At 41.7% G+C, this 27672-nt stretch overlaps 1 protein-coding gene across 1 annotated transcript; it reads right to left on the reverse strand.

The window, feature by feature from the left end:
- Positions 1–839: 839 nt before the first annotated feature.
- Positions 840–27599, reverse strand: ap1s1 (adaptor related protein complex 1 subunit sigma 1). The gene is made up of 5 exons (XM_080022952.1): positions 27461–27599; positions 8427–8605; positions 3004–3112; positions 1164–1301; positions 840–975 (listed from the first exon to the last, which is right to left on the reverse strand). The coding sequence occupies exons 1-5, from the start codon at positions 27461–27463 to the stop codon at positions 928–930; spliced, it is 477 nt and encodes a 158-aa protein (XP_079879078.1). The 5' UTR covers positions 27464–27599; the 3' UTR covers positions 840–927.
- Positions 27600–27672: the final 73 nt, after the last annotated feature.

The following is a 27672-nucleotide window of genomic DNA, read 5'->3' on the forward strand; positions in this document are numbered from 1 at the left end:
TGGCATGGCAGACCAGAGTCAACTCTCAACCCCATACACAGGCACAAGGTCATCCTCCGACCGGTCCTCTTGCCTGAGTGTAGGCCGACCACACTTTGGACATTAAAGCCTGTGGAGTGACTGACCTGACGTGAATCCGACCTAAAATATATTGTTTTAAAAAGCGAGACCTATTAAGACCTAGTATTTATAGGCTGGCGTTGAACTAATGACTGCAACCGACAAAGATTTAAACATTTTCTTAAGTTAATTGTTCCTAGTTGACCGTAGACACAGTCTTTGCGCAAACTGAATGATGCGCCCTGTCCGAGCGTTCCCTGGAGCCGGAAAAAAGGTAGTTTCTAAACCCGTTTTATCCATGCACACCCCCCCCCCATTTTATTCTAACTATCCCTTATTTCATGTTATGTTATAATTTAAGCTACACGGTACATTTTGTCGGCGTGTAATGGAAAGCACTATTAACTGCTTTTTAGCAAAACCGCTATTCATAATAGTTTATTATCATTACAATTAACTGATACACAAACACACCGTTCTAACTAAACCCTGTATCTCAGTACCATCTGGGGTTTGGAACTGATGGTACTGAAAGTGATGTGATCAGAGTACCAATAATCCAAAATTAGTCTTTTTAAACTAAATACAATGGAACTTAGTAGAGTAACCTCTGCCTGTATCCCACCCTGAATGCCTCCCACGCCCCCTGCTTACGTACCCCAGTCTCTCACCCCCACATAACACAGGCCGATATTTATACCTGCACCAGGTACGGTTGTCTCATCCCTCTATACTCCAGCAAAAGTGACAGACGTCAAGCCCCTCCCACCCTCCCCCAGCCATGAATCTATCCATGAATACCCATAGGTTCTGTCTGTAGTCTCCTACAGTGAGGCATTGTTGCTGTCTGCATGCAAAGCGTTCTAATTAAGCAAGTCCCATTTCTTCCAAAACGCTCCTCGGTGACTCGTCTTCCTGTAGAGGGAGACAGAGATGGATGGCGAGGCTGTGAAAATGAGGCTAGAGTACATCACACACACACACACACACACACACACACACACACACACACACACACACACACACACACACACACACACACACACACACACACACACACACACACACACACACACACACACACACACACACACACACACTACCTCCTGCAGCAGGTCTGCTTGTTCGATGGCTTTGAGGACGCTTTTTTTGGACGTGTCCTGGATTTCGCCTCCCATGAGGAACTCGTCAAGAATGAAGTAGGCCTTCTCAAAGTTAAAGATGATGTCCAACTCGCACACCTTCACAAAATAGGACCAGGTCAATGGCAACAACAGGGGAATCATTGCAATCAGTCTACCACAACAAACACATGGGGATGGCAAAATGCTTCCAGCAATTTTTTCTTTTTTTTGTTCTCATTTGTTTAAAGGCAAACAAGCCAACAAGGCCTTTGGCGTGATAAAAGGGAACACAGGGAGCTTTGGACTTACCCGTGTAGAGGTCTTACATTTGTTGGACACATGCACATTTACATTAGTCACAAAAGTTCGCTGGAACTAACCTTTTTTGTTGATGTGGAAACAACATGGGGAACATAGTTTGACTATCTTTTATTTTGACTTGTACAAACTTTCTGCCAGTCTGTGGCAGAGTGGCTGTGGTTTCTAAACATTTGAGCAGCTGGAAAAGAGGATTTATTATTTTAACTTTTAACTTGAAAAATGTTTTCAAGAGAGTATCTCTGTCACTTTGAGTACAACATAGCTCACAGGGATGGGAGGGGTGACAGCGAGAGAAGTCTAGGTTTAGTTCAGAGTCCCAGAAGAGAAAACACATTTGCTTATTCAGTCGTCGTAACTAGTACCGTTTTACCCCAAAATTAGCGGGTCTACCCAGGTTTTATTTTAAACGCAGATAAACCCGCTAAAAATAGATGATTGATGCCCATCCCATTGCCAGGAGAAATTACATTTTTAATCTCTTCTGGTTCAACGTCACGTACATACCGGAAAAGGGGTGTGTCATGGTTCCAGAGTGATTTGAAAAAAAAAAAAACCAGTAGAGGAGACAGCAATTTAAATAATCAACGACATAAAACTGTAAAACTTGGGAGAAAGAAAAAATGCTCATCACCCAGAGAGACTCGGGTGATGAGCAAGAGGTTTTCTTAGTTCCTACAAAAGAATCTGACTGTTTGTAAACGACCACAACACTACAGTCGAAGCAGCATGGAGTATCCATGCCAGCACACTTATCCTTCGGCAGGGGGGAGTGGATACCACCTCCGGTTCGGAGACTGGGTTGGAGCAGTCCTGGAGTGGTTAGGAGCCCGGCAGGGGGAGTGGGGTTCTCCACTGTGGTCCCCTCTGAACACTAAAAACATTTTATGGTCCCCCATGCAGGAAAAAAGCCAATAACTTCTGATTTTGAAAGTGATCGAATGATACAAGGATATTCCTGTTTATTTATACACTAACGTCTGGAACTTCAACACACGTGGCATCACTCCTTCGACCTAGGTATCATATTTACATCAGAGCTGGAGCCAATAAAATCCAGTCTCTTTTGCAGGGTCATTTGACCCGGGACTGAAACACAGGTGTTACCTTTCCAACTAATGACTAATGCCAGATGTAAGCGGGTGTTTCGGGGTTTTGGGCACAGTGGGAAAGGGGCTTCCTTGACCACTCCACCGTTCAAAGAAAATTGAGGAGGAAAGTAGGAGTTGATATTGGTTGTTGGTGGCCTTTATCAAGGGATATGAGTGCTCACCGCTCACATATTTGAATTGTGTACATCATATAGTCAAACATTAAAATTAAAACATTTAATTTTAAGATTTTGCTTGATGGTTAAACCCCTATTATTGCAGAAGCTAAAATAAGCTACTCACTGTAGTAGAGAAGAAAACATCTAAACTGACTGGTTACTGAAGCAACAGAGGTTATTTGAGAAGAGTGGAAAAAACAAACAAAAGCAATGGTGGGATGAGAGACTCACACTTCCAAAGTATTTGTCCAGGAGCTCTACGAAACGATGGATAACCTCAAGAGTAATCAGTTCGTTATCCTGCTCCTCCACCGCGCAGCAGAAATACAGGCTTGCGTACCTATTTATATAAAGAGAGCACAGAAGCAGCATCTAGTTCAAAGCAAGTAAATTGCTGTTCAGTTAAAAACAAGCTCTTTCACTCAAACAAACACCCACACAACTTGGAATAATGCGATAATATAGGTGCAATAACATTGGTATTACACTGTACATACTGTAATAAGATAGTTAGCACATAGTAATTCACATGTATAATTTATACCTTATATACCCATAACAAATTATTTATCCTGTGCATAGTACCTCATTTTGTATATCTTTACATTTGACTATTTTTGTTTTGTATTTTTGGGCTATTTGTATATATTTGACAATTACATTTGAACTTATTATTTTTATTCTCCATCTTTATTTATTTTTATGCTAATGGACTATAGTGTAAGGCACCAATCCTCACCAGAACAAATTCCGAGTACAGGTACTCCTCACTTAACGACCGAGTTCCGTTCTTAGGACCGGGTTGTTAAGTGAATTGGTCGATAAGCAAGGACCCGTGTTATTTCACAGAAAGGGGGCATGACGATTGCGAATGCTAGTGTAGTGAATACTGACAGACTGCGGGAACGAGACTAAGAACAGTGAGGGGCGATGCACGCACGCTGCGGTATTGTATGCAGTGTACAATACAGACTGGTCACAGAGCTGGTTGTAAGTCTGAACCGTCGTTAAACAGGTAGGTCGTTAAGTGAGGAGTACCTGTAAGTGTGAATGTACCGGGCAGAATAAACCGATTCTGATGATCAGTTTTTAATTGTAAAGTACCTGTATAAAAGTTTCACAAACATAGAAGCGTTTACCCCCCCCCACAATCTTAATTTGTTCTTTGTTATAATAAAAATATGTGTTTGGAAAGATATGAGAAGGAATGATGCTAACCTGGCTTCTACTTATTTATTCTGGAAAAAAAAATTACAGTAGTGTCACACCTCTGACACATCATGACTCAATACATTCAGATGTATAGAGCCGTGCAATTCAATATTGATTGTACATGTATTCATAAGATCTTGGGCCATGGTATATTATTTAGTTGATTTTTGTACCTTTCAGAGCTTCAGTTGAAGGAATTTTTTATATTTATATACATATCTACCATCAGAAAATGGTAAAACATAAGCTTGATGGAAGAACACAGACATGGCAATGGAAAGATTAAACTACCTGACTGACCTTCTGGCTGAGGGCTTATCAAGCAGAAATATATAGTAAGGCAGTATACTCCAAACAAAGGGGGCAACCATCAATCCTGCCTAATCTTTCAAAGTTCAGTGAAGGAAGTGGAGCGACAGTTAACCACAGAAAAGGTGAATTTGTCCCACAAAAACACACCACCACACAACATTGGAGTTATGCTATGTTCATCTATGCTAAGTATAAACTCTTGAAATTTTACTATTTACAGTTTAAGGGTTTTATTCAGATGCTTTGAGATCCGTGTCATACAGTACATGTCCGTATAGAACAAGGTCCAACTGATGGCAACATATTCCATGCCATAACCCTAACCCGAAGGACGTTCTCCAGAACCTACTATCTCCTATTGTGCAACCCCCAAACCTCGGAAAAAGACCAATAAGAAAAACACTTAAAAAGTGTTCCACGGGAAAGAAATGTACCTGGCAACTCTGCTGGCAGAGTGACAGACCTGTGATAGAGACTCTGTATAGTGGCAGGAGACGACAGAATCTGCAAGGCAAAACCCATTTTCTTTGACTGGTCTGCAGTTGCTATAAAATATGAGTGTCAAATACTTACAATGAATAGTGATGATGGGTGCCAGGAAATTATAGCTCACACCTTAAAATAACTTTAAAGCCTGGCTCTTTATTTTGGTTGAAACAAAGTGTTGCACTGATGACAACCCTGTTGCAAGCTATTTCTGTCTGCAGCTAGCATTTACTTTCAATTGAAATGTACAAGGAACAGACAGAACTGAATAGATCATCCGATCATCCTATGTTGCAGGCTGAAAAGTAGTCCTGTCATTTCCTATTTTTAACCCTACCAAGCTGTATAAACTGCCGAACTGCCGAACCTTGTCTCTTGCGCTTTATAGAAAAAGATTTTTTTTTTGTTTAAAAATAGAGAACAGCGATTACACAAAGATATACTATGCTGATCAATTCAATCTAATGCTGCTCAATTGTGTTTGTGTACCCAATTCATACACCAAAAATACACCCATTTAGGTGTCCAGAATAATATAATACAAAGGTGTTATTCTACTAAAATATGTATTACAATAGTGGGACTGAACATACACCATGGCAAAAAAAAAATATGCACACACAATATGTACACGCAATGCAATTATTTGCATTGGAACACATTTGTGACCCGCCACGTACTATAGGGTCATTTGGCAGCTTTCGAGTTTTTCTTTTTATTTGCATCATTTGAAAGTGGAGAATCAGAGCTTCCAAACAAGGTGTCACTTGTGCAAATCAAGCAAATATTTTTTAAAGCTATGACTTGTTAATGACAAGGGTGTGGCAAACTGTGATTCTGAAATAATCACCTCCAAAGTTTTACCCACACCAGGTTCATTCAGCCAGCTCCCAGAATGCAAATGGGGTTGGCGGACAAACAAAGCCTCATGGCTAATTAACATACTGCTCAATGGGCCAATCACGAACAGCTCAACAACACACAACTAATTTGTTTTTATAAAAAAGCTTTTATTTAACAGTAAGAATATACATGTTTTATAAAAGTGGAATTATTCTGGAGTTTAAAAGTACGGACAACACAACAAAATGTAGAGTCTATCACCAACCTCAACGGACTTCATCATGTTATCGACTTCTTCCGTTGTAAAAAAAAATGGAATCGTCAGTCTCCTCCGGTGGTTCTTGAAAATATTCTGTTTCCATGTCACATTAAGTTTGAAATCCGCTGTTTGAAATGTTCTCCAAGTCCGAAGTAATATCAGATTCAGCATCGCTGTCGTTCTCCGCATCGCCATTGGAGAACTAACTATCATCGCGGAAAATGAAGTCCAGTACGCGCTGCTAACACTGACTTGGATCTATCACACTGGTCAGATTAAGGTCCGAAAAATTATTTAGAGCTTCAGCCACCCGATTCGCGTAATCCATAACGATGCGGAGAAGAAAGTTTTCATAGACAAGTGAGACTGAAACACCCCCGTGCTGCACTTTAACCGTCTGTTTACGGGAGTGACGCAGGTGTGTGACGCGAAGGGTTTTTCTTCTTCGCCGTTTCACAACAATGGCTCCGTGTGTGTAAATGTGGTACAATTTAAAGGTTGAATTCTATCAAAACGGTTTCACATTGTGACTTCATATCACATGGAATATGGAGGAATGATCTTCACCTGGATGCTCATTTTAAAGGAAACGATCGATCTCCCGTTGTTCAGCGTTGTTTAGCGCCTCGGTAAGTGAACTGTGTTTCTCCATGTAATGTAACGGGAAAATTTAACTCCACGAGTTAACATTTTTCTACTATTTATAAATCAAACTCGGTTTTGAAAATACGTTGAGAAATAAAAATAAAAAAATCACAAAGGAACACGAATCTGGAAAAATCTAATTTTCCTTCAAGAGAGGTTTTTACAAATGATTTGGCTGCTCCTGGCAATTTTAGAAATGCTTGAGATGGCTTTTGCTGTGGTGGGACACATTTTTCTTTCTATAAAAGAAACATCATTAAAAAACAGGAGATTGATATTGCAAGTTAGTGTACTTTGATTCAATTTGTTAAGAAACACTTGTCCCATAGAAATCTCATATTAATATAAATTCCATTTATTATCATTATTAGGGTCCAAGTCCTCAGAATGTGGGACGAGGAACCTATTGTTATTGCTCTGTTTATTCTTCTTCTTGTCACTCAGCCTTTTCAAGTCGGCTTTTTGGGGGCCTTAAGATACTTGAAAACTCACAAAACTTTACACACACACACACACACACACACACACACACACACACACACACACACACACACACACACACACACACACACACACACACACACACACACACACACACACACACACACACACACACACCAGTCTAGACGTGTAATTTGATATCCAATGGGTCCCGTGCATGGGCGTGGCGAAATGGCCGCCCACGCCCCATTGAAAGTTAAAAAAAATCTTATTCACTTTTTACCATGGAAACTTATGAAATTCGGTACACTTCTGTAACATCACTAGACCAAAAAAAAATAATAATAAAATTATATTGACGCCATGACCTAAACCCAACAGGAGGTCGGCCATATTTAATTAAAGGTGCAATTTTAGTCACTTTTTGGTCATTTTCTTGCTTTGTAGTTTCGCAAACTCCTCTAGGTGATTTATCGGATCAACTTCAAACTTGCTGAGTTTCTACAAGACACCTTCACGATTAAAATTTATTAAAAAAATGTTTTCCTCCCACGGTGGGGGCTTGGCAACGCATAAAATTTCATGTTCAAAAAGATACTGGAAAATTCAGGAAAAACTTTGAACACTCGTCAGTCCCGGTGTGGCAATTGATATTCTATGGGTCCCTGCATGGGGGTGGCAAACTGGCCGCCCACGCCTCATTGAAATAAAAAATAAAATCAAACCTATTCACTTTTTCCCCCACAAAAACTCATGAAATTCGGTACATATATGTAACATCTTTAGACTTAAAGGTGCAATTTTAGTCACTTTTATTAATTTTTCTGCTTTGTACTTCCACAAACTCCTCCTAGCCTATTTATCAGATTGACTTCAAACTTGGCGAGTGTCTACAAGAGACCTTCATGATAAAATGAAAAAATAGTTTTCATCACACGGTGTGGGCGTAGCAATGCGTTGGATTTCGTGTTCGAAAAAAGGCAGTGTTTAACGGTCATGCCCCATACTTTGGCAAACTCTTCCTGGCCGATTTTTCGGGTCCCGCCGACACTCGAGGACCTGGTCATCGCTGCTTGCAGCTTTAATTATTATTATTATTGTTATTATTATTAATCTGAATGTGTCAGTCAATCAGTCTGATAATAATAATAAAATAATAATAATAATAATAATAATAATAATAATAATCATATAAATCGAATTCTCCTGGGATCAGATCAAATGTGTTTCCAGTTGAAGCTCTGAATGGCATGTTGCGATACAGTGCTTATTGGGCAAAAACTAAGACTTAAGGATGAAAACTAAATACAAATAATAAAATAGTAAAAATGTTATATTCATCATTCATTTTATATTTAAAATGTCAAGTTGTTATTTTAACATTACTGCACGATTACACATTTAAACGTTATTATATTGTTTTTTGTACTTAAAAAAAATATATATATACTTTTACCTTTTATAGACAACCTTCAGGTCCCGCCACTCCAAGAAGCTGCACATCTTGGGTTTGCGGGCCAGAACCACCTGCATTAACTCCCGCACCATCTTCTTTTTGTCCCTCTCTGATGTGGCTGTGTACCACTTCTGGAGTCGCAGCTTCCCTTGCCGGCTAAACAGCAGCATGAACCGCATCTGGATAAAAACAGTTCAATGGTCAGTTAAAAGTTTTAAATAAGTGGTTGCCAAGCTGACAAGTAAACACAGACAAGAGCTGTGCAAACACCAACTCCTCCGGTCCCACTTGGCCTGATAACACTTTGCCTGTGTCTGTCTCTCTCTTAAGCAGGAGGTGAACTTTTTTTTTTTTTTCTTTTAAGCTGTGCTGTCAGTATGCTGGGCATATTTGTATGGCATTGCATGTAGGAAAGAGTTAGTCTCCAAGTGGAGTTCAACTTCTCAACCTGCAATGCCACTTTTTATTCATTCTTTAATCATCAAGAACTGCTGGAGGATAGGGGGATGAGAATAGCACAGGTTTTTGTTACATAGGCCAACCGCCACCAATCCCACTCTTTGGAGAACAATCTTACCATGTTCTCGTCTTTAAACAACTAACAAACAACATAGAGGGATGAAAACCAGGATGGTGTTGCGGTTGTGTTTAAAGCAGGCACTGGTGGTGTGTGTTGTGCACCTGTGATGAGTCCGCCTGTATGTGTGCATGTGCTGTGTGTGAGAGAAAAATTATGATCAATGTCAATGAATGATATAATTCTACCACCAAGTGATGTCTAAATGCTGAGGCATGTTTGTTTGGTGACACCCGACTCCTATCAGGAGATCTTACATTCCTGTATACCACTGTCACAAATGTTTTGTTCGTTATCTCTGCTTTTCTAGCTCATAAAAGGACCATTTGTGTAAACAAAAAGCTTTCCCGTCACCAAAAGCGTTCTATGTTTTTCTTTGTTAACCCTCTGAAGTCCAAGCTGAATTCAGAAAAGCGTTGTAATTTTGGTGTGGTCTGATATTTACCTAAATATAATCAACTTAACACACTCTTATTCCAAAGTGGCTGATATATCTATATATAGGAAAATCACAGCTACATTGATATACCATCAATAGTTTGGTCAGTACCATTATGCAGCTTTTAGATAGGTCTAAATCACACAAGATAAAAAGAGTTCTGTTTATGTATTTTGTGTTTCCGCGAGAAATGTTGTCATAGCACACACTAGAATATACTGACAAACTGTTTTGTCAATACAAAAGTTGTTCATCAAGGTCTTGTGTATATAATGAACTCAAAATAGTTTGTCAAATCTGATGTATAAATTGGTAAAAACAAGTTTTTATCACAACTGCTCACAACTTTCAGTTGACCCAAGGTGTGAAATGAGCTAATGACCTTAAAATTAATGACCCCCTGGTGGGGGCCATTAGAGGTGTTGATCTGCAGCAGGCTGGGCCCTCTCTCTGTCAGACTCTCAGACAAAGGAATGAGGCTGTATGCTAGTGGGAGTGGGGCAATGCAAGAAATGTAAGAAATGTTTTTATTTTTGAAAGGTTTGTTGAAAACGTCACACAAACTATATACAAAAACTACAAAAAATGGTTTAAGGTGACAAGTGAGAAGAGCAACTTGAGAACCAACAATCACGTTCAAGTCAAATGAAAATGTGAATTCATGAAACAAAAAATATATATAGAGGGGTGTTTTTCATGTGGTCTTGGCTTGCTAGCTGGTGTAGGTGCAAGATGATTTTCTGTGGCAGCTTGTAGAGGTGCTCTCATACTGTAAAAACAAATTTTAAAAAAAGTGTAAGGAAATGTGATTTACATCAGACATCTCTAAAGACTACATACATCACAGCTGGCAGGGGAATGCCACATATTACATACAGCTCGCCAACTAATCACACACACACACACACACACACACACACACACACACACACACACACACACACACACACACACACACACACACACACACACACACACACACACACACACACACACACACACACACACACACACACACTACCCCCCCCCCCCATTGGAAACTGGTCACTATAACCATAAGTTAAAAAAAAAAAAAAAAGATTGTAAGACGCAGGCTAGGGCTAAGTGGAGAGGAGAGCAGAGCTGCATAAAGGCTGCATGCTACTGTTTTCAGCTGTCGCCTTGAAGTGCTGTACTAAGCTTGCCTAGCAAAAGAAAAATCCCATCTATTTACCCTGTAGCTACCACCGGTAACACTGGTAACGTTAGCTAACTTGACAGTGTTATTGTCGCGGCAAACAGGATTCCATGAACGGTCTCTACTTGCTTAGCTAGCTACTCATCCACTTAGTACTCTGACGAGGTAATGTTAGTGAACGATCGACCCAGAGGGTTAAAACATGTTCTCAGCTGTTACTGAATGCAACAGCAAAACACATGGCAAGTCTCAGAACGGGACACAACCTCTCATGTCTATAAAGGCCTCCTAAAGTAAAGTAGAGGTAGACTAATCAGAAGACTGCTTTGAAGCATGACTGTGTCTTTCTCTTTATTCTGCAAAATAAAAATCTTTATTACTCTCAGTTTGTTTTCCGGTAGCAGGCAGATTTACCTCACCGACGATGCAGGAGAAGTTTTCCAACAGCATGTAATGTGTCCACTGGTGAGTGCACGCGTCAGACCCCGCCCAAACCGCACGCCCTACAGGCAAGCCAGCAGGGCCCCCATGCCCACATGCCCCCATGACCCCACACAAGGGCGAGGCCCGCCCCACCGCAACTGGCCAGACGCCCCACCCAACCGCAAGCGCTGAGTGCCTATCCATGTAGATGAGTGTACTCAGCACATGCCCCATGTGTGTGTGTGTGTGTGTGTGTGTGTGTGTGTGTCCCCCCTCAGATAGAATTCATTTTTGGCTCTGAGCGCAGAAGGTTAGAGCTGGCTAGTGAGGTCCTCTGAGACACCATTATGTTTACTGTTTACTGAAAAAAATAAATTATATATATATTTATACACACTACTCACAAAAGGTTAGGTATATTCGGCTTTCGGGTGAAATTTTAGGATGAACCTAAAATGCACTATAACCTTTACACCAGTGTGCATCAATGAGAACGTGGGCGCCCATGATGCTGTAGCCGGTTCACTGACTGTCCTTTCTTGGACCACTTTTGGTAGGTACTAAGCTCTGCCGTTTTGGAGATGCTCTGACCCAGTCATCTAGTCATCACAATTTGGCCCTTGTCAAAGTCACTCTAATCCTTACGCTTGCCCATTTTTCCGCTTCCAACACATTAACTTCAAGAACTGACTGTTCACTTGCTGCCTAATATACACTACTCACAAAAAGTTAGGGATATTCGGCTTTCGGGTGAAATTTCAGGATGAACCTAAAATGCACTATAACCTTTACAGGTGAACTTAATTTGATCTTCTCTAAACTTTTGAATGCACATGTCCAACTGTTCAGTGTTTCAGTACTTTTTGCACAACTTGCTGTTCTCTAACAAGGAGATGAACGGCAAAATTCACAACAGGTGTTTGATCTATGAATCGACCAATACATTTCCTGGTTCAATTAAAATTGGTATTTAAACAGTCCTCTTCATCATGCTGTTCACATTTTGACATCATGAGACCAAGATGAAACCTAACAATTGATCAACAGTACCTCGCCATTGCGAGGCTTCAAACAGGATGTTTCCCTAGGGAAGTGGCCACTGAGCTTAGAGTGTCACAGAGTGTCATCAGCAGGTTCCAACAGAGATACAGAGAGACTGGAAGAGTCACAGAAAGGCATAGAAGTGGACATCCTTTGGCCACATCCCACACTGATGACCGCTTCATTGTGAACAGTGTCTTGCGGAACCGGATGATAAATGCCACTCAACTCCAGGCACATTTAAGGGAGGTGAGAGGCATCCAAGTGTCACGTCAGACCATTCCAAACCGTTGACATCAGCGTGGTCTGCGTGCTAGACGACCTGCAAGGGTACCTGACACACCACCAGGCACAGGCATCATCGTCTTGCATGGGCCAGGGAGCATTGACGCTGGACGAGGGACCAGTGGGCCTCAGTGCTGTTCTCTGGTGAAAGTCGATTCACGTTGAGCAGAAATGATGGCCGCCAATTATGTTGGAGACGTCAAGGAGAGCGCTATGCATCAGCTACTGTTGTCACCAGACGAGCCTTTGGTGGTGGTGGTGTTACAGTGTGGGCAGATGTGTCTAGTCAATACAGAACTTCCCTACACTTTGTGAATGGTACAGTGACAAGCCCATACTACCTGAATAACATTATTAATACAGTTATTATGCCCCTGCATGAACAACACAGGCCTAATTTCATCTCCATGGACGACAATACTCCAGCTCATCGAGGTCGCATCATTAGGGAACGGCTGCTGGAGACTGGGGTACCTCAAATGGAGTGGCCCGCACTTTCTCCAGACCTGAATCCCACAGAAAACCTATGGGATCAGCTGAGTCGCCGTGTAGAGGCTTGTAACTCTGTACCCCAGAACCTCCATGACCTGAGGGCCGCTCTTCGAGAAGAGTGGGGGGTCATGCCTCAGCAGACAATAAGTTGACTTGTGAACAGCATGAGACGTGGTTGTCAAGCTGTAATTGATGCTCAAGGGCACATGACAAGTTATTGAGACAGACTTTTTTTGTTGTGGTATACCCACCACTGTTGTTGGCTTTTGTTTCAATAAATTGTTTGAGATGAGGAAATAACCATTGCATGCTTCTACTTAAATGCCCTACTTTCATGATATAATATCACTGTAGCGTGAACTTTTAACATTTTCCATAAATGTCACCTGAAAGCCAAATATCCCTAACTTTTTGTGAGTAGTGTATATCACCCCTTGACAATTGTCATTGGAACGACATGTGCAATGTTATTCACTTCACCTGTCAGTGGTTTTAATGTTGTGGCTGATCTGTGTATATGCTCCCTACACAGACAAGAATCTGGTCTGTTTGTCCCCTCATTGTTAACAATGGTAAATTATAATTATCATCTTTCCAGTTAAAAGTAGCTCTCCACCAGATGAGGTCTGAGCCATGCTCGTTATTAATGCTGTATGTCTACGAAGATAACAACTGGTTGAGATGAGATAAGAATTGTATTGTAACGGCTATATGTTGTCAAATTTAAACAAATTGACTTGGAAAAAAAAAAAAGGCTTAAACTAAAGACATTTCCTGTATATGTTTTTATTTTAGTTAGTTTTTCTGTATAGTTTTAACTAAAATGTTTTTTCACAGCTAGTTTTAGTTTGGAATTTAGTTTTAGTTAACTGTACAGGGATGCATACACATGTATGGTGAAAAAAGGTCTGAAATATACTGTGGTGGTGGTCGACACTTTTCCGGGTTCCCAGGAACGCATCACTGATATGAATTACAATTTTGCGAACCTATGAGCACAGAATCGCTTTGAAGCGCTTTCAACCCGAGACTAGAGCCGTTTCTGTGTCTTAGTTCTATAATGTAATATCAGAGAAAGAGTCCAGTATTTAATCAATCGCGGATGGCGTCGTTCTCTGACGGATAAAAAATAAAACCAATGCGTTGCCGCACACTCCCCCACCTGACCCCAAAAAACCTCTTTGGATCGGTATGGACGATTCACACAAGTCATCCAAATTGACAAGAATTTCGGAAATTTGCCGAAAAGCGAGTTGTTTGCATCCCTCACTGTTGCAAGCAATTGGGGCTTGAGCACAAGTTCCGTGTTCTGTGAGCCAATGTTGTTTGAGCATGGCTTCTGGGTTTCGTTCTATTTACTCCGTAACTTTCACTGATTTTGCCTTATCGGTCCACCAAAATCTGTTTCTGAACAAATTTGAGTTGAGAAATAAGCATTTCAGTTGCTGAATCTTCACTCATATTAGATCTACACGGCCTAATTTAAAAGTTTGTTCCGACTTTCACCGCAGTGTCCGGACCAGCACTGATATGGCGGGGCTTGGGGCTTTTTTCTTTTCATTCAATTAGAGAAACGTTGGAAAATAAACTACAGCTAGTTTTGTTTGGAGAAACGAGGATCACGCACCGCAGCCTACAGTAACCTAACGTGGACACACACACACAAACACACACTAAAATACTTACATTTGCCTCGTCTGCAGTTTTGTCACAGACAGCTGGTATTAACTCCTCTTTCTTTTAAAATATTTGTGGTGGTCTCTGCAGCCAAAGGGCATTTTCCATGAATAGCTCTTAGCTTCAATGCAAGTGGGTCCGGCCGTGGGTACAACCGTGGGTGGAGCTACTCAGATGGGGGGCAGTAGGTCACGATAGTAACTATATAGACTTATCATATGATATATGGACATGGCCTTGATAATTTTTTTGACCACGATCATTGCCTGTTGTGTTTACATGCGTGTTTATTTACATAAGAATGTCACCAACATTTTAGCCTACATGATGCCAGAATAAACAGCAGGGTTTTCCCTACCATTATAAGACTTGGGTGTAGCACCTATGGGTTTTTTCACTGCACCGGGGAGCGACGCCAGGTATCAACGTGACAAAAACTAACAGCAAAAGACGAATCCTCCGAAATCGCGATCTCCTCCTTATCTTTTAGAGTTTTCACTGTGACCCCGATCATAGTCCCTGGCCGAGTTTTATCTACGCTAGAATCCACAGTGGACTCTCTGCCACTGTTACTCCTACAGATGTTGCATTTGTGTGTGTGAATATATTTTCCAAGATTTCTCTAATTGAATGAAAGTGTGTAAGTGTGTAAAACGTGTTACTCAAGCTAAGTTAAGAACTAAAACATCATTGCTATTGAAAAGGGTGTACTTGTATTTTTATGGTATTATATCATCATTATATAAGTGGCAAAAATGGTCTTAAAACAACTATCGTTTATCGCAATTATTTCTGGGACAATATATCACCCAACAAAATTTGTTATCGTGACAGGCCTAGGGGGCAGTTCTATTTAGAATAATACCCCTGGTGACGTGTGACAGGGCAGCAAAGCTGAACAGCTTGTTTAAGGACATGTTTTCTGAAACAGACAGCTCGCAAAAAAAATAGAGTTGTGTTTTTTCAGTTTGTGTGTTAGTAGGCCCATCAGAGACCCAAATGTATGTGCACAATACATAGCCTATACCAGAGGTCACTAATTGGCTGCACGCGGTCCAGATCCTGACCCAGACGCTATCCTGTCCGGAACTGGACCTATAACCCATAAATTGAGAATTAATACATATGGACGGAGCGTTTCTAAATTAATCAGCACAACTTTTATTGCCTTTACGGTACTGGAAGAGCGGTCCAGGAACGTCAGAGACCAATTGCATGTATTGTAAATCATCTCACGTGATGTTACTCAGCAAAGCGTCTCACTGTCACACACAGTCGAGAGACGAGACAAAAAAACATTTACTGATGGAGAGGTTGTCGAGGAGTGCATGAGAGCGGTAGCTGAAACCTTATTTAAGGGGAAACAAAAAGAGATTTGTGAACAAACAAAGCAAATACCTATATCAGCATCATCAGCCACAAAGAAAGCTGAAATGTTAACCCAGGATGTTCTCGCACAACTGGATGAAGCAATTCATAAGGTTCCATGCATAGGCTTAGCTGTAGATGAGTCCACTGATGTGTCTGACAAGACTCAGTTGTTGGTTTATAGAAGGTTCTTCAACAAGGAGAAGAACGAGTTGTGTGAAGACATATTAGGTATTACATGCCTTCAGACCCGTACATGAGGAGAGACATCTACCTGGCCATAAAGGAGCTAGCAAACAGGGGAATAGAGCTGAAAAACAGGTGGTTTCAATAACCACAGATGGAGCCCCTGCCATGGTTGGGAGAGAGAAAGAAGCTGTGGCAAGAATGAAAGAGGACAATCCTGAGCTCATCTCTTATCATTGTATTATTCATCCATCGGTCCAGTGCTCCACCCTGTCAGACAAGTATGCTGAAGTGATGAACACAATGATTAGAATGATCAACTTTCTCAGGGCATCCTCTTCCCATCAATATTACATGCTCAGGGAGTTCCTCAAAGAAGTTGATGCAAATGCTGATGACCTGCTGCTGCACAACAATGTCAGATGGCTCAGCAAAGGCAAGGTGTTGTAGCGCTTTTGGTCAATCCGAAGGTAAACCGCAGCTTTCTTGGCACAGCTGAAGAGCCAAAAGGCAACACCATTTTCCCCCTTTTTAGAACATGAGAAGAAGATAGATATCGTGGCTTATTTGGTTGATATCACTTCACACCTGAATGAACTGGATTTAAAGCTACAGGGCAAGGACAATTCAGTTTGTGACCTGATGACAGCGGTTCGCTCCTTCCAGAGGAGCTTGAGGTGTTCAAGGAAGACCTGCATGTGATCTGTGCACACTTCCCAAAAGTGCAGGAACAGGTTCAGGGTGAGAGAGTGGTATCTTATTTTGTAGACTTTGTTGACAAGCTGATTGTAAACTTAAGCAAATGTTTTGACAGCTTCAGTCTTGGACAGCAGCTCACCCTGTCATTCAGAACCCATTCCTCATCAAGGATATCAGGGGGTTTTTCAAAGGAAGTCACACAGCCCTTCAAGTGGGCAATGCTGGGCCTCACCAAATGCAACTGGTTGATATCCAATAAAATGTGGCCCTGAAAGAGCATTTTGGAGAAACTGACCCTACCACTTTCTGGCTCCAAATAATCTCAGAGACAGCTTTCCCAGGTCTGAGGAAAGTAGCCCTCTACATATTGACCATGTTCGGCTCCACATAAGCAAAAAATCATTACGCGCTCACCAATGAGCACCTACACATGTGCATCAGTATGGCCCTGACACCATTCCAGCCCAGATTTAAAATTCTGGCAGGACAAGCTAAAGCTCACTTTTCTCACTGAACAAGAGAAAGTGGTAGAGTGTGATATGAGGAAAATGTTAAAGCTGTTCAATTGTTTGGATTGTTTATTTCAAATTTTTAGATTAGATAGTAAGTTAGTTACATTAGTTAAGATGTGAAATGGAGTTCACAAAAAAATAAGGGAAAGGTAAACTCAAGCTGCACTTTTTTTTAATGAAGCACTTTATTTTAAGATGCACATCTTTGAAAAGATCTGTTATGTATTTTATTTTAAAATGCAGCCCTTATTTTATTTAATATTAGAAGAATATTTATTTATTATTAGAGCACTTATTTATAATCCCTCCAGTTCAATGTGAAAACTGATAATAAATATTGTTGAAATATTATTGAATTGTACTTTATTTGATGACAGTCAGTTGTTGACTGCATACAGACGTTGATACAACTACCAGGCTACTTCAATATGACACTGAATCATAAAGCAAGTTAGACATTATGATGTTCCTGACCTTTGCTTGAGGAAATTCTCTCTAACTGGACCTCCTTGAATTTTAATTGAATACCCCAAGGCCTTTACCCAGATCAACTGATTTGGGGAAGGGGGCAACAAAGTGTTGTGTCAAACTTGTTTTAACATTGTTACACTCCAACAGACTTCCTGCATGGTCTTCGGCTGAAGAGAAGACTCACTAAATGAATCCACAGCACAAAGTAGTCATTCGCAAACGTGCGACTGACCGAAAATCGTTTGTGAATTGGTGAACAAATCTTTTTAGTCAACTGAATCGAAAGATCTGTGTACCTGAAAGGAATCGCAACACCCCACCACTACTGTCTTCTTCCCGTCACTTGTCTCATTTGATCTGGTTTGTTATGGTGGGGCTAGCGGAGCAGGCTAGGCTAGCATGGCGGGCTAGGGCTCCGGCTAATGCTACTAACGGGGAATGGGACACGCCGTCTCCGCTTCTCCGTGTCGTGGGTCTATGTGTGAGGCTGCATGCGGGGCTTTCATCAAAAGTTAATGTTTGTGGCACAGCGAAGTTGTTTTCAGCTCCACCACTTCTGGCAGTGCAAATGTACACGTTGATGTCATGATGTCAGCGTAATACTTGGAGTACTGCAAACCATAAGAGAAAAAAATGCATTATTATTATTGTGTCATAGCGATAATATCAAATTGTGAGATTCTAACCCCTAGATTACACTGCAAAGTCCCAGAATTCTATTTGCAAAATTTTCCTTTATCAACATTTGGGTAGAATATTTTTCTTGCCAAGTATTACTTCGGTATTGTGATTGTCTGCATAACTATCAGATTCTGGTATCACTGTAAATGCAGCAGCAGACACCTGCACTTCAATGTCCGTGGGGATGGTAGCTCAGGAGGTAGAGCTGGTGGTCTAGTATTCCAAAGGTCGCTGGTTCGATCCCAGGCTCCTCCTGATAGCATGCTGTAGTGTCCTTGAGCAAGACACTTAACCCCTAATTGCTCCTGATGGCTGCGTCCGTCGGTGTTTGAATAATTGTAAGTCGCTTTGGATAAAAGCGTCTGGTAAATGACTAAATGTAATGTAATGTCAAGTCATGTCTCCCTGCCAGGGCCGTGCAGTCAGGGGAGGCAGGTGAGGCAGAGCTTCACCTGTCATTGTGAAAAGAAAAACCAAATGATGATAAAATAAATATTAATACTTGTCAACTGATCTGTGCTATAAATATAATTTATGTATGATTCCAATAATTTCAATCATTTTTCTTATCAAAATCGCTGAATTTGCATATTTCCTGTTCAATTAGAGGGGAGACGCACGAGGTGAGGCAGCAAGGAGCGAAGCCTCATCTCAGATTGCGCAATCCCTCACAAACTGGGTTGAGCGCATGCCCCTTTTGCTTTCTCACTGTTTGTCACCAATGTAATGTTTGTAGACACTTTTATTATATGTCCTCACTTTCCTAAAATAGGTAATGTATTTCATGTATGTGTATAACATATTTAGTTTTGCTTTTCTGACATAAAACCACACTGAAAAAGCATGAGATGAGGCAGCCAGTACCTCTGCCTCACTGAAGTGGGCTTGTGCGTCACGCACACAGGTTTAAACTTTACAGGTGTGCTTCCTTCTGCTGTTGCTCTTCTTCTACGCAGAGTCAAGTGCACTACAGCGGTCCATTAATTTTTATATTTTCCCTGACTGGAAAAATGAAAAATTCTATATCTCAGCTTAAGAAATTCTCAAAACTGGACTTTCAATCAAAAGTCCAAAGCTATAAGCTTTGCTTCAAACAACGGACAGAAGATAACTCACTCTTTTCAAATGGAGTACACCCGAAAAGACTGGCTGTGTGCCTGTGCTACAAGAAACCGCCTTTTCTGCTATTCCCTGTCTTTTGTTCTCAACAGGCGACAATGTCTGGACTAACACAGGATTTTGTGACTTGAAAAATCTCAAAGAACCCTCAGCAAACATGAAAGATCAACTACTCACATTCAAAGCCAAATTGCTTTGAAAATTTTTGGATCCTCAAGAATAGATTTGGCTTTGAAAGAACGGCGGAGACAAAATATTAGCATCCACAATGCTAAGGTAAAGGAAACCCGAGAGATTTTGAAAGACCTCGTTTTTGGGCTTTGATAATGTGAGGGATGACAGACGAGCCCCTGCTATAGCCGAGTATGTTTTGGGAGTGTTGGAGAAATACAAGTGTCGAAAAGCTGGTAGCTCAGACTTATGACGGAGCGCCTGTGATGTCATCAGAGCTTAATGGGGTGCAGACAAGGATTAAAGAAAAGGTGCCTGAGACCATATTTACCCACTGTTACGCACACAAATTGAACCTGGTGCTCTTGCATTCGGCAAAATGCATGCCTGAGTGTAGAACTTTTTTTTTAAAACAGCTGAGGGACTAGGGACATATTTCAGTAAGTCTACGAAGCGCACCCACTTACTGGATGATGTTGTGAAGCGACGTTTACCAAGAGCAGCGCCTACAAGATGGAGCTCAAATTCCAGACTGTTGCAGACAATAAGCATGTACCAATCTGATCTGCGGGCTTTATTCCGTATAATGAGCGAAAATCCAGATAGTTGGGATAATGACACCCTAATGATGGCCGCTGGATATGAGTGGTGGCTGTCAAAAGCATCAACATGCTTTTTCATTATGTCATGAGAACATTTTCAGTGAAACGATGCACTCTTTAGAGTGCTGCAAAACAAAGTAATGGACATTGGATTTTGTTGTGCGCGAATGACGACACATTTGGAGTTGTGCCACACCAGAGACAGGAGTTTGACAGTTTCCATGAGCGATTTGAGCAGAAATGCGGCACACTCCGCCTGACAAATAGTGTCCGAAATCAACAGTCAGTCGGAGATGAGAGGAAACAATTTTTTTTCTGGACAATATCAGTGTTCAACTGGAAGCTAGATTTGATCGTTTTGGTGAGCTAGCATTCCTTGGTTTGGTCAATTGTACAAAATGTAATGACATGTCACAACATTTTGATGACACCAAACTGCAGAGCCTGTTAAAATACGCCAGGTTCTTTGAATTTGTGAGACTAAAGGCTGATCTCATCGGACTGTATAGCTCACAAACGGTGAGGAATGAATGGATATCCACTGGACAGCTTCTCAGCTTTTTGCCCGAGAATGATCTGATGCAAACTGTTCCTGAGGCGACAAAGTTACTCCAGCTGGTACTAACTATAACGGCTACAACAGAGTCCGTGGAAAGGTCATTCCCTGCTTTGAAAGGACTCAAAACATAGTCGGAATGGGACTGACCAAGGACGACTTTCATCCCTGGCAATAATCTCCATTGAGACGGAGAGACTTTTAAAACGAAAGGAAGATAAGGAGGACTAATTTACAAGTTAAGGTATGAACGTGCATACACTGCAGTATATCCTTATATTGAATGAGTATGTAATTAATTAAATACTAATAGTAATTGTGGAATTGCAATGGCAAATTAAGAACAAATGGAAGGTGCAGAGCAAATGCGCTCTTTCCCTGAGCCGCTATAAAATTAACGTTCTTCCTTGGCCAAATATGTACCTTAACTATGTGTGTGTGTGTGTGTGTGTGTGTAAAGAATGCTGTTATGAGATATGAAACACAACTAGTAGTGAATGGGCAAGCCGTCAACTGAATGGTGAATTTAAGCTACTCCATTTGGTTCATATGTTTTGTAAATCTGACTCTGAAAAAGTCAGTGCCTCACGTCACTGGTCCCTGCATGTTCTCCGACTGTTTGATGCGTTTCCCTGGGATGCACTTATCTCCAAAGACAATCAGGTTACACCAATTATAGACCCTTACCATGGCCATAAGAAAAACTCTAAACAGGGCAGAACGACAGAGGAAGTTGTGACATCAGAACTGGCTCATCGCTACATGTTTGAAAAGTCACCAATCACGCTTTCAGGTTCAAACTTGTCTTGAGTGCTGTAATGTCTTTCTTTAGTGAACTGCTTTTCTTAAAAAGGACTTTGATTTGTGTTGGCAATTATTTGCTTTAGTCCAGGCCTGGCCAACCCGCGGCTCGCGAGCCTCATGCGGCTCTTTGGCTGGTTTCATGCAGCTCTTAAGGGGCTTTCACATGACAAGCGTCAAAAACGCAGAAAAAAAAAAAAGCGCAGCCATTCATTCCCTGTTATGATTATAAAATCGCTACGATGTATCACTCGTTTTCCACCGCGGATCACTTCCTCATTTACTCAAAGCGGACAGCAGCAGGAGTCATGTCCCATTAACGCCTGTTTTATTAGTCCTAATGCCGCGTTTACACCAAAAGCGCCGGGGCGGCGCGCCTCCATACAAAGTCAACGTAAAGACGCATTCCAGGCGACTGGAACGCGTCTAACGAGGCATTAGGACTAATAAATCACCAAATAAGATTCTAAAAGCTTTGGAAGTTTATTTTCAACACTATTGACATGGTTAGTAGTCAACATATAAGATGGATCGGCCAGTGAATTGCGTTGCGTATACGACATCCCCGATGGAGAACTGTGAAGGCTGGAGGGGTGTGTGTGTGTGTGTGTGTGTGTGTGTGTATATGTCGGTGTCGCGACTCGCGAGCGACACGCGAGCTGCAGCCAGTGTTGCCAGATTGGGCCAATATGACAACACTGATTTCTACGGTCGCAAGCGGACCGTGAGATCATTTCAGTAGTAAACAATGTGTCAAGTTCGCTCTCATAATGGCAGGGAGAAAAAGCACAGCAAAACGAAAATATGAAAATATGAAATATGAAGATGAACACAGGACGTTTTTGACAGAGTGGGAGAGTTTATATTTTTTTGTTGAACGTAATGGCAAGCCATTCTGCCTTATATGTCAGGCATCATTAGCGCATTTCAAAACTTCAAATCTTCAGCGCCACTTCAGCTCACTCCATGCTAACATCGACCAGGAATTTCCAAAAGGGACTGAACTTCGCAAGCACAAGTTGGTCACTTTGAAAAGTCAGGCAGAAAAGCAGATACAGTTTTTCCAAAAATTTACAAAGCACTCAGAGACCGTAACGCTTGCATCATATCAACTGGCTTGGAACATTGCAAAGGCCAAAAAGCCATACAATGAAGGGGACTTCGTTAAAAAATGCCTCAGTGACGCTGTTGAAATCATGTCTCCTGAAGACCACAAACTAAACCGAAGTGTATCAGACATCCAACTGTCCCGCCACACTGTTGAACGCAGAATATCGGACATTCACACGGCGATTGAATCACAGTTGCACTCTGACCTTCAAGCATGTGAGTATTTTAGTGTCGCATTGGATGAGAGTTGTGACATACAAGACAAGCCTCAGTTGGCAATATTTGTACGGTCTGTGTCAAACGATTGTGTGATCAAAGAAGAACTCCTTGATATAGTGCCATTAAAAGACAGAACCCGTGGCATAGATGTGAAAGAAACAATGATGGCTGCATTTACGAAAGCAAATCTGCCCATACAGAAACTAACTGCAATAGCCACGGATGGAGCGCCAGCCATGATCGGATCTGTGAATGGGCTTGTGCGGCTGTGCAAAGCTGACCAAACATTTCCAGAGTTTTGGAATTTCCACTGCATCATCCGCAGTGAGCAACTCGTGTCTAAATCATTGAATTTAGACAACGTCATGAAGCCCGTGATGGAAATCGTCAACTACATCCGCACACATGCGCTTAACCACAGGCAATTCAGGAATCTTATCGCTGAGCTGGACCAAGGGCTTCCAGGTGACCTGCCGCTGCACTGCACTGTGAGGTGGCTGTCAAAAGGCAAGGTACTCTCTCGCTTCTTTGAGCTTTTGGATGCCGTGAAACTGTTCATGGAAGAGAAGGACAAGGACTATCCCCAGCTCTCGGACCTCGAGTGGATTATGGATCTGGCCTTTTTAGTGGACTTGCTGTGTCACTTGGACAGACTGAACCTGACCCTGCAGGGTAAGTTAACCCTGACCTGATGCAAAGTGTGTTTGAGTTTGTCAACAAACTGAAGCTGTTCAAGACGCATATTCAAAAGGGAGATTTAACGCATTTTCCCACTCTGCTAAAAGCCAGCGGGCAAGTCACCAGCGCCGCCCTGAAAAAGAAAAGAGACAGATATGCAACACTGGTTGAAAACCTGCACGAAAGCTTTGTGACCCGGTTCCGTGATCTACAACTGAAAAGGCCACGGATTACGTTCCTCGTCGACCCATTTAATGCGGATACGGACTGTTTGAAAGCCTCGCTCGTCACAGATGAGGCTACGGCTGAGTTGGAGATGATCGATTTTTGTGAGGAGGACCGACTGAAAGCTGCTTTAAGGGAAGGGACCATTGAGTTCTGGAAAAGTGTGCCAATGGAAAAATACCCCAATGTCAAACCGGCTGCGCTTAAGATACTTTCAATGTTTGGGTCAACATACGTCTGCGAGTCTGTGTTTTCTACCCTAAAACATGTGAAATCAAAGCATCGATCTGTTCTGACTGACACCCATGTGAAAGAATTGCTTCGAGTGGCAACAACAGAATACAAGATTTGAAGAGGATTCTTCAAGACAAGGAATGCCAGAAGTCCCACTAAGCAACATGCATAGTCAGAGAAAAACGCTGTTGTTAATTATTATATTTTTGTTTGTGGACTTGGTTGAAGTGAGAGGTATTCCGCGGAAACGCAGTACTTTCATTTAGGAGTCCTGGCTCAATGGTAGCGGCTTTGAACTCGAGATCCGATAGCGGGTTCGATCCTCGTAACCACGCATTTTCAGAAATGTGGCTAGGGCTCCGGAACACCTAGTCCCAGGTATATGTGGATGGCCAAAGCATCGGATCGTGCATGGTAGGCAAGAGTCAAAACTGATTCTTAAAGGTTAGGGTTTAAGGGACACTATTGAATAAATTGACCCAACATGAAAAAAATACATCCTTATCATTAAACTCGAAGTCCATTTCCCCCCTCTATGAATAAATAAACAACAGTACTTTTTGAACAGAGTTTGTGTGTGTGAGACAGTGCACACAATGTTTATTGTTGAAAATAACTGGCCTGTGGTCTTAGTAATCCATCCATCCATCCATCTTCAAACGATTATCCTTAGTCGGGTCGCGGGGGCTAGGAGTCAATTTCTGTCATTATCATGTTGGTGTGTGACATTTACAATAAATCTGGCTGAGCAGAGGTCTGTGTGAGTGTGTGTGTGTGTGTGTGTGTGTGAGGAAGGGATGGGGTGGTGTTCATGTGTGCCCATGTGTATGATGTGGCTCTTTGCAGTAACACAGTACAAAAAAGTGGCTCTTAGTCTCTGACTGGTTGGCCACCCCTGCTTTAGTCATTCTAGACCTTAGACTATCGAACGGTCTGTTTAAAGCTGTAATTTTTTTTTTGTTTCCATCTTCTCTTCCTGTGTGCATTTGTCATATGGTGTAATGTACAGTAGTTCGTTGATGTAAAGACTAAAGGCTGGATTATGCTTCTCCATCTGCACGTAAGCGAACGTGCACAGGTGTCGTTCAGAGACGTTCACATACACAGATTGTGTATAATGTAGGTGTTTTTGTTTCCCAAACTTTATTTGAAAACTTTAGAACTTAAAAAAATGGATATGCAAAAAAATCCGCTTTCAAACCTCATCCACAAGGCGTGGATATTTTAAGAAAATAATTTAGTCAAGCACTATAAGGTACAGGGTGAATGGGCATCGAGATTTAATTGGAAACAAAACAGCTGTATTATACTGGATATCGACTTAAAGAGGGGTCCCAAACCCGACAGACCCCTGTTTTAGTGGGACGGTTGGGGTGCTGAGAGAGTTTCATCTGTCCTTCGTGCAGAGCAGATGTATTTTGCTCTGCCCTTCGCTTAATTTCCACCATCTCAGCACCTTTTTCCTGCTGCAACGCTTAAAGAAGAAACAGCGGCTCCTTCTATCACTTATTTTACAACTGTTAATAAAGGATTACTCCCAGCACCAGCTACAGAAGACACAGCTCCCCTCTCTTAAGTAAGCTAAGCTAGAAGAAAAGAAAGAAGAAGAAACAGTCTTGATGGTGGCCGGTGAAATGGATCCTCTGCATTTGACCCATCCTGGCTTTTCCTTCCTCCGGGGGCACAGCCAGGAGCACCGTGCAGTTGACCGGTTATAAGTCAATGTGGAAATGAATGGACTATTAATTTAATTATTTATGTTTTTGGGCCATCAGAAAATGGTTTGAGTTCCAGGGCTGAGAAAGAATTACAGTTAATACAAAACCTAACAACCAGCCTTTAAAATATAAATTTAAAGTGCTGCACACGCATGAAGTGGCCCTATTGTTATTTTATTAATGTACATATTTAAATTACATATTGACATAAATTTGCACTGAAATGTGGCGTACGGAACATTGTTTTCCCCGGTCCGCGGATCCCCATCTGTAGGGCTGTACCTGACTCAGAATTTTGTCAGTGAAACCGTTCAATGCGAACATTCGAGGATTTGGGGAGTGGTGGGGGGGGGGGGTACCGACAGCCCTGTATTAAACTGGCCCTGAGGAGAAAAAGGCTATTTAACCCATTTCCAATAAGATTAAAATATCTCTCTCTCTCTCTCTCTCTCTCTCTCTCATCAATAATTGTCAACCTAATTTTATTTTGATCTTGGGGGGAATTTTAATTGTAATAAATTCGTCACAATGCAACGCTCTGTTTATGTTTCATGTTGTTCACATCCTATTAACATTCTGCAACATGTATAACACTGTATGAAATATAGAGATCGTGTTACAGTACTTTTCAATTCAAATGTTACAAAAGGGAGTTGGTCTGCACATTACTTCAACTAAATGACATCTAAAACATACAAGCACTGCACAACTAGAAAACAAGTCCAAACAGTACACACGGTAGTTGCTCAAGACATTGTTTGACCTTTAAACAAAGAAATTTAAGATTGCCAAAGGCCAAAACTACATCTAACTAACACAGCTATATCCATCGCATAAAAACTATTTGGCACAAAAATCTACTGCCACAAAGATCATTACTTACGGCTGCGTCCAGCACTCTCACCCTGGGGGTCTATCTGACAGAGAGGAGAGGGTGGTTTGGATTGTACCTGAATGATAACAGAGTAGATACTTGGATCTCTAGGATACCTGCACAACGCCGGGGGAACAACGATCTTACATTACGCTTGGATGGAACCAACTGGAGACTAAAAAAAGACATGGATTTTACCTCAACTGGTAAAGTCTCCAATGTCTCAATACCATAACAACACAAAACTAAAAAATAATGTATGCAAAAGGGGATAACGTCCAGGTAAGCATACCATGGCGTGTCAGTGAGCTAAATGAACAAAAAAGACTTCCTTGAACCACGGGCAATCATTGCCAACTATGACACACGAGAAGGTACGCTTCTCACGCTTCCCTTCCGCTTAAGAACGGCAAGAGAAAGTTTCGAAGAATACGTCCCTATTCTGATATACTTGTCTTTCCCCAATACGAAACTTATTGCTGCGCGTCAAATGTCATGCTACAACTTATCATCCGCCTCTGACATATCTCTGACAATTCGGATGAGGCCTCTCTTAAACCCAAAGGCTACAGCGTGACAACAGCCAGGTGAGTGGGGTTGAAGCTCTAGCTCGCTTCCGGAAACCGTACACCTTGTCACTGTTAGCTTGCATGCTAGCTACCACTTTTTAAAACCGCGTTCCACAAGCTGAGCACTTACCATTTTGTTTTTACGAATTCGCTTTCCACAACTGACGTCGCGCCTGTAAAGGTGACCTCGGTGACAAATGCCTCGTTCCAGCGTCTCGTCTTCCGTTAACGCTCCATGTTCCCCGGAGCTCAGGACCCTTCCGCGGGGCTAAGTGGAGCTCGCTACGGCGGCGAAGCCACTCAACTGGAAAACGGACGCAGAGCTGTCCCGCCTCTCGTGGA

Source organism: Zeus faber (genome assembly GCF_960531495.2).
Source record: "Zeus faber genome assembly, chromosome: 22".
Lineage (NCBI taxonomy): Eukaryota > Metazoa > Chordata > Actinopteri > Zeiformes > Zeidae > Zeus > Zeus faber.